The sequence below is a fragment of the Talpa europaea genome (assembly GCF_964194135.1).
Source record: "Talpa europaea genome assembly, chromosome: 1".
NCBI classification, from domain to species: domain Eukaryota; kingdom Metazoa; phylum Chordata; class Mammalia; order Eulipotyphla; family Talpidae; genus Talpa; species Talpa europaea.
In genome coordinates, this window is record NC_140073.1 from 5521246 (window position 1) to 5528732 (window position 7487).

Consider the following 7487-nt stretch of genomic DNA (forward strand, 5'->3'; position numbering starts at 1 on the left):
GCGGTCCCGTGTCGGCCCACGCGGTCTCCTCAGCACCCACCAAGGCCGGCTGCTGGGGACGGGCCGGTGACGTCTCCACAGCGATGGCAGCGACTGGCCGGGCTGGGGGGCCTGACCCAAAAGTGGCCGCACGCCTGGGGGCGTGGGGGGGCTCGTGCAAGGGCTGTGGCCAGCAGCGCTGGGAATTAGCAGCCGCCCCCCCTCGCTCTCCCTCGGGAGGCGGTGAGGATGCTTCCAGGTGACGTGCCGGCCGCGGTCAGGCGTGCAGGTGCGCAGAGAGGCCCGCGCTGCCCGGGGCGGCCGCTGGGCAGAGATGCTTCGGGTCCGGAGCAGCCCAGTCCAGCGCCCGCCGCCCGGCCCTGGCACTAAGCCTCTGCCCGCCGCCTGCTGGAGAAGGGAGCGGCTCCTCCCTGCCCGCGGGGAGCCCACAGAGGATCCAGGCGCCCCCCAGCCTTCCCGTCCACCCCGCCCGGCCAGGGGCGCGGCCCCCAGGTGGGCGCGGAGGAGACTCGCAGGCCGCACACCAGACCCGGTGGCGCCGGGTTCCCGCGCGGGTCTCGCAGGGGAGTTCCCCACCGAGGCCGCGGGGGAGGAGAGCGTCTCCCTGCGCCCATGGGGGCCACGGGCCCTCGCGCTGTCCAGGTCGTGGGCTCGGAGCTGGGCGGGGCTCCGGCCTCTGGCCGATTTTCCAGGCCTTATCTGCACGTGCTCACCTGGCCTGGCTCTGCAATTTATGATTCACCTTTTCCGTGAGCGCGGCCTGGGTGGGGCCGGAGGGAAAACGAAACTCTCCGAGCTCACCCGAGCCTGGGCCTCCGGCCGCAGCGCAGCGCTCGGGCAGCCGCGGAGGCAGGATGGCGGTGGTGATGGCGTCGGTGAGTCCCAGGGAGCTCCTGTTCAAAAATCGCCCCCCAGGCAGAGGTGACGACCTGGGTGCTGCTGCGTGGGCAGCAGGGCCAGAGCTGCGCCGCCGTGGCGGGGCCTGAGGGTCCCGCTCTATGGGGTGGGGGGGGAGGAGACTCCTCTGGGCCGGCCTTGGGGGGCAGGAATGGTGGGCTTGGGAGACCCCCTTCCCGATTGTCCGGGGCCACTGCCTGCTGGGTGGGTGGGTGGGACGAGCTGGGGCTGGGGCTGGGTGTGTGTGTCTCAGAAATATGATTGACAGCTGCGCGGGGCTGTGGCAGGGGCTGGCAGGGCGGTGGCGCGCCGTGGGGAAGGCCTCCGGCCCCCCTTCATCTCCCGCACAGCCCCAGCCCCTCTGCTTTCCCTCCTATCGCATTATCCCCCTTCCACGTGCCCTTCTTCCTTCCTGCTCAGTAACTGCCACATTTTCAAGCTGCCCGGTGCATCCAGACACCGGGGAGAGGCCTTTCTTGCATCTTTGCTGGCCACACCATGGGGCTGGTAATAATCATCCCAGCCCGGCGGCCGAGGACTGGAGGCGCCTTACCACCGGGGCAGAGAGAGGGAAAGTCTTCGCTTAAAAAAACAAAAACAAAAAAGCCAAACCAAAAATTTTTTTGATTTCACAAAAATATGTGAATGTGTTTTCCTTGTTCAACAATGAACCAGAACTCAAGGGGAGCTAGTAGTGCTACAGGGCAGGGAGGGGGCACCCCAGACCCCGCAAACCTGCCTGCTCTAAATATTTGGCGCATTTCGATCTATGCGTAGTTCTGATTCTTTTTGATGCTCAAATTGTCCCCTTGTGGGTCAGGCTGACCTCTGCCTCCCATGGCCGAAGGCTTTCCTTTCCACCACGTCCCGCCACCAGACGCCCACACAAGTCAGCCTCCTGGGCGGGGAGACTGGCCCAGCTGAGACAGAGGAGGAGGGTGCAGGGCGGCCTCAGGGTGCTCCTGAAAAGGGGTGGCCGGGGATTGCTTGAATTCTGAGTGTGTTCCAGGCAACATACTTCCTGCTCATTCAAACTGCAAACCTGGGTTTTGGTCTCGCGGCTCTGCCCAGGTGAGCACCTTTGGCAGGTTACCTGACCTCCCCGAGACTCAGCCTCCTCGTCTTTCAAGTGGGGCAGTGATTGTCGCATTGACACCACACTGACACTCGGGAGTCGGGGAGCAAGCTGTAGGAGGCAGGGTGCTGCTGAAAGAGCAAGATCCTGGCCTTTTTATTCTTAGAGTAAACACCCAGCATCAGCTGTGAGGGGAAGGAGGACAAAGAGAGAAGGGAGGGTCAGGCTAGAAAATGTGCTCCGTCATCTGGCGTCTCGGGGTTGCGCGTCTGCCCCCGGCACGTCCCATCTGCTTCATGACTCAGTCCTGCACTTGAGCTCGAACCCTAGACCCCGGCCATGGTTCCATCCTATCCCAAGACTTACCACTGACCAGCTTCTAGGGTCCCTTGTCACACATCCGTCCCCCCCCCCCCCCCCCCCGTGTTCCCTGTCATGTCTCGTGCTGTATAGTAGGGAGTGTGTTTATGCATCGATCATCAGCCCCCCAGGAGTTCCTGGTCATACCTCGGGAGGCACAGCCTTCCCAGAGTGATCAAGCTTTCAGCTCTTGGTTGATTTGAAAGGCACCGTGTAAGCTTTGGTTCCTGAGACCGGCCGGGCGGTTCTGACCTTGTGCAGGAACGCGGAACTGCGGTGACAAAGAATGGTGGCCGGACAGGCCGCTTAGGGGCAGCAGACCCCCAGGTGATAGTTGCTGCTCAGAGGAGTGAGGAAAACGGGGGTCAGGGTGGAGCACCGTGACTGCCATATTGGGCCTTGCAAGTGGCAGCTCTGAAACCCCCAAGAATCACACAGATGCGGGAGGAGGGGCAGGACCGCCTGGGAAGGGTGTAGACCTGGGACCACAGAGTCACTGACTGTCACAAACATGCTCTGTGTGTAAAATGCGCTCACACACCAGCTCCCCCACTCCCTTGCTCACACTCAGCCACACGGCTCAGCCGACCCAGAAAAGGGAGGGGCTACCCACTTGTAGGGGAAGAGCCCCCTGCTCCCTATTTCTGGCCGGTGATGAGCACAGCCTGTAACTGGGCTGGGTGTCCCTGCCAGGGCTCACTCATCTCTGACTTTTCTGTTGCAGGACCAAGGAGGCCCAAGACCTGGGGACCTGATTGAGATTTTCCGCCCTGGCTTCCAGCACTGGGCCGTCTATGTGGGGAACGGCTATGTCGTCCATCTGAGTGTTCTAAGTAAGGACCGGGCCTCTGCTTAAGCACAGGCGTGGATTCGGAACAGGATAGCCGCACAGTTACGCCAGGTTCTCCCTTCAGTGCAGGGAGCATTTGCTGAGTCGTGCTGCCCCCTGGCGTGCTCGTTATCAGTAAGTTGGTGGAGACACTGTTGACCTCTGTCCCATTAGGGAGTGGGGCTCAGTCCCAGCCAATCCACCATGGTCAGACCCTTCCTGGGCCTGCACTCCCTGGTCAGTGTTGTTCTGGAGAATAAGAAACAGTCATTCTCTTCAACTAGTGTCCAGCTGGCTGCCGTGTCACTGAAGCAAGGCCCTCCCAGCCAGACAGCCCCGTGTGCAATCCTGCGTCCTGTGCCCGCCCACAGTGTGGGTCGAACTTGTGACTTCACCTTGCTGAGTGCAGCTGCAGCCTCTGCAGCCAGGGGTGTGTCCCTCGCTTCCTGGCAGTGGAGGGGTGACGTGGAGGGGTGACATGGAGGGGTGACATGGAGAAGTGCATGGAAGGCGGGGTGGAGCCTGGCCAGGCGCTGAGCCAACCCCCTTCCCTCTGGAAACTCACAGCATTAAAGAAATGCAACACGCCCCACACCACCCCACAGCGGGGACTGTCTACATGGAATCGGCCGCTGCATCTCACGGCAGTTGTGCAGTTGGTGTGTGTACGTGCACATATACATATATGTGTGTACATGGATGTATATATTCAAATGCAATTCATAAAATTAGGTTTATTGAAAAGCAATTAACAAATAGTAAAATGTAACCTTTTTACAGCACAATTCTGAGTTTTGACAAATGTGTAGGATGATGGAACCATCAGTGCAATATGATAAAGGAGGGTTTTCTGACCTCCCCTATGATGATCCCCCAGGATCGTTAAAACTTGGACCCCTGCACCCCCTTATTCCTAGGTCCCAGAAACCTATGTTCTTTTTTCTGTTCCTATAGTATTGCCTTTCCCGGATGTCATGCTAATGGGATTATATAGAATGTTGCCTTTTCGTCTCTTGGTAGTTTCTTTCACTTAGCACAGGGCAGTGGAGGGGCCTCTGCACTGTAGCCTGTGACCTGCTTGTTCCTGTCCATTGCTGAGTAGTATTCCCTGGCGTGGCTGTAGCACCCTTTGCTCATCCATCCACTAGCTGAAGGACCTTTGGGTGCTTTTTGATTTTTGACAAAAATTAAGGCCACTTTAATATCCCCACGCAGGCCTGTTCTGTATGAGTGGACAGATTTTCATTTCTTCTGTGTAGACACCCAGCGCTGGGCTTGTGGGATCCTGTGATGAGTGAATGTTTAAGTTGCCAAACTCTGGAGCAAGTGCCCATCAGTGAGAGAGGAGAGGAGAGAGCGCCCCCCCCCCCCCACCAGGGAAGCCTCCCAGACAGCAGGGGGCTGAAGGGCTGGGGTGGGAGACAGAGGGGGAAAGTTGGGGGGAGTTTTGGGGAGGTGAGGGGTGATAAAGGGGAGAGGTGGGGTCACTAGGGAAAGAGGCGAGAAGACTAAGGGGCAAAGAGGGAAAATGAGAAGCCCAGAAGGAGACGCTGGGGTTGGGGGTACCGAGCGGCAGAGTGGGTGACAATGTGTTTTTCTCATGAAAAAGAATAAATTCTCGGATCTATTTGATGCCCACACTAATCCCCTCCCTGCAGCCTCCCTCTCTCTGGGTCTGTGGCTCAGGGAAGCTTCTGGCTCCTCCTCAGCGGGGGCCTCTCTGCCGCACCCCTGCGCCTGCAGAGGGTGAAGCGGGGCGAGGCCTTCTCGGAAACGCCTGTTGCAGAGAACATCAGGATGAGCGAGGCCTGAGCCCGCGCACGCAGGACACACGGGCCCGGGCGCCCCGAGGGGGAGTCGTGCCGTTCGGGGTTCCTCTCTGCTCCACGGGCTGCTCCCTGGTCCAGGGCCCGCACCCCAGCGCGGGAGACACAGGGGGCGCCGGTGCCCTCCAGGGGTTAACCCGGGGACTGGCTGCGGGACGACGTCGCGCGCACCCCTTCCGTTTGCAGGAGACCGGGGCGCGGAGACCCGAGGGCAGGGAGGGCGGAGCCCCCCCGAGACCGGGCGGCGGGACGGGGCCCCGGATTCCCGAGCCGGTTCTTCCCAGTCTGTCCCGAGCTCCGGCCCGGCCTGGGGCTCGGCTCTGGCTCGGGCGCCCCGCGGGGATGCTCCCGGGGTTGGCCCGGGAGGGGTCTCGGGCCTGGGCGGCTGCTCCGGCCCCCACCTGCCTCCGCAGGTGACTCCCGGGGACCCCAGTCACCTGGTCCGCGGCGCCCTCGGGGCTGGGTCCGGCTCTGAGCCCCGCGGGCTGCGCAGGGTCCACTCACCGCTTCCTCGGACCCGCAGGTGGATGTTCTGGAAGTGACTCCTCTGGCGTCGTGTCCCCGCTGAGCGACAAGGCCGTGGTGAGGAAGGAGCTGCTGCGCCGCGTGGCCGGGAAGAGCAGGTACCGGGTGAACAACAAGCATGACAGCGAGCGCCGGCCCCGGCCGCCCAGCGAGATCGTGCGGGCCGCGGAGGAGCTGGTGGGGCGCGAGATGCCCTATTCGCTGACCAGCAAGAACTGCGAGCACTTCGTGAACGAGCTGCGCTACGGAATCAAAGTCAGTGACCAGGTGCGGCCCAGGTGTCCCCAGGAGCCGCGCTGTCCCTCGGCCACGCCCGGGCGTGTGCGCGGCCGGCCTGGAGACGGGGCGGGAGCAGGAGACGAGATAACCCCCAAGACAGGATCCCGGCCCGGCCCTTGGGGTGTCCGTCTGGGCGGGACAGGTGCGGGCCCAGGGAGGGGCCGCTCGTAGACCATGGTAAGGGGGCAGTGGCCGAGGGGGAGTCACAGCCAGCAGGTCACCCCATCACAAGCCCCCCCCCAATAGCCCTAGCTAGAGGCAGGTTGTATTATCCCACTTTCCAGATGGAGAGACGGAGGCGCACATCGCTTGAGTAGCTTGTCCACACTCAGTCAGCAGCGAGCTCTTGAGTCCTTAATATCTGACAGTCACCCGTCAAGGTGGGGTTTGAAGCCAGGAGCACTCTGCTCAGAAGGCCCTGATCAAGGAGGGCTTCCCTGATCAAGGAGGGCTTCTTGGATCAAGGCTGCCTCACGGAGAGGTAGCCCCTGCGCTGGGTCTGATTTAATTCTTAGGTTAATACAAAACTGGAAGAGAGTTGGTAATGGCCAGGGAATGGGGGTGACCAGGAGTACAGGCAGAGGGAACAGGTGAGCCAGGAGCAGGCCAAGCTCAGCTCATGTGAGGCAAACCTTTCCTGCAGTGGGCCTGATCATAAATATTTTGATGTAAGTATTGATGATAAATATTTTGTGACAGAGGCTCGGGCTCTGCTACTCTGACTCTGCAGCTGGTAGCACACAAGCGGCCAGGGACATGACATGAATGGACGGGCCAGGCTGTGTTCCATGAAGCTTTGTTTTACAAAAACAAACAACAGCTGTATTTGATGCACAGCTTGCTGACTCTGGCATGAAACAATTTGGAAAACCACGCACTCCTGCATATATTACAGTTCAGGTGACAGCAAACATTTAAACCAACATAATACAAACCGCACAGGATGGAATTTGGGGTGCATTATACACAGCACACATGCTTTATGTACGTATTTTTTTCACACCCTCGGTCAGACCCCTGATGTGGAGTGTGACCCGCCCCCCTTTTCTTCCGCTCTAGGTCACCAAGGCAGTCACCACAACTGGAGTGACGGCAGGGGTCATGGGAGCCGTGGTGGTCACTGCAGGCATCATCGGGATGCTGTTGTCCAGAAACAAGCGGGAAAAGCAATAAGGCCAAGAAATTGTCCCCCAGCAGCCGTTGAACATGAAGACGTCCTGCTTAACCTGGGATTTAGCGTTTGATTTATTGACTTAACTGTGTCTTGTGATTTTTTGGGTTTTATTTAATGGAATTAAATAAAAGGACAGGACGATTTTATTTGGGGGAAATGCAGCCCAGTGTGGGTTCTATTAGAGACTCGGTTGTGTAGCCTGAATGTGTGTGTCCCACTACAATTCATGTTGAAGCCCTAACTTCCAATATGATGGTATTTCGAGGTGGGTCTCTGGGGGTAACTGGGTTGAGATGAGGTCATGAGGGTGAGACCCTGTGATGGGATTAGTGTCTTTATGGGAAGGAGGGAGACCAGAGCTCTTCTCTCTCGGTTCTCACCTGGAGTAGAGAGAGAGAGATATAAATTTAATTGTAGCCCCTACCAAAACACCAACAACATGCTTCAGAGAAACTGAAGGAAAAAACATTGAAATTTATATGGAACCATAAAGGGTGTCAACTAACAAAGGCAATCCTGAGA

General features: G+C 59.1%; 1 protein-coding gene across 1 annotated transcript; it reads left to right on the forward strand.

The window, feature by feature from the left end:
* Window positions 1-854: 854 nt before the first annotated feature.
* Window positions 855-6964, forward strand: LOC311183209 (phospholipase A and acyltransferase 2-like; the record flags this gene model as incomplete). The annotated part of the gene is made up of 4 exons (XM_084252524.1): window positions 855-875; window positions 3057-3165; window positions 5511-5779; window positions 6851-6964. The coding sequence occupies 4 exons, from the start codon at window positions 855-857 to the stop codon at window positions 6962-6964; spliced, it is 513 nt and encodes a 170-aa protein (XP_084108650.1).
* Between the last annotated feature and the right edge of the window lie 523 nt (window positions 6965-7487).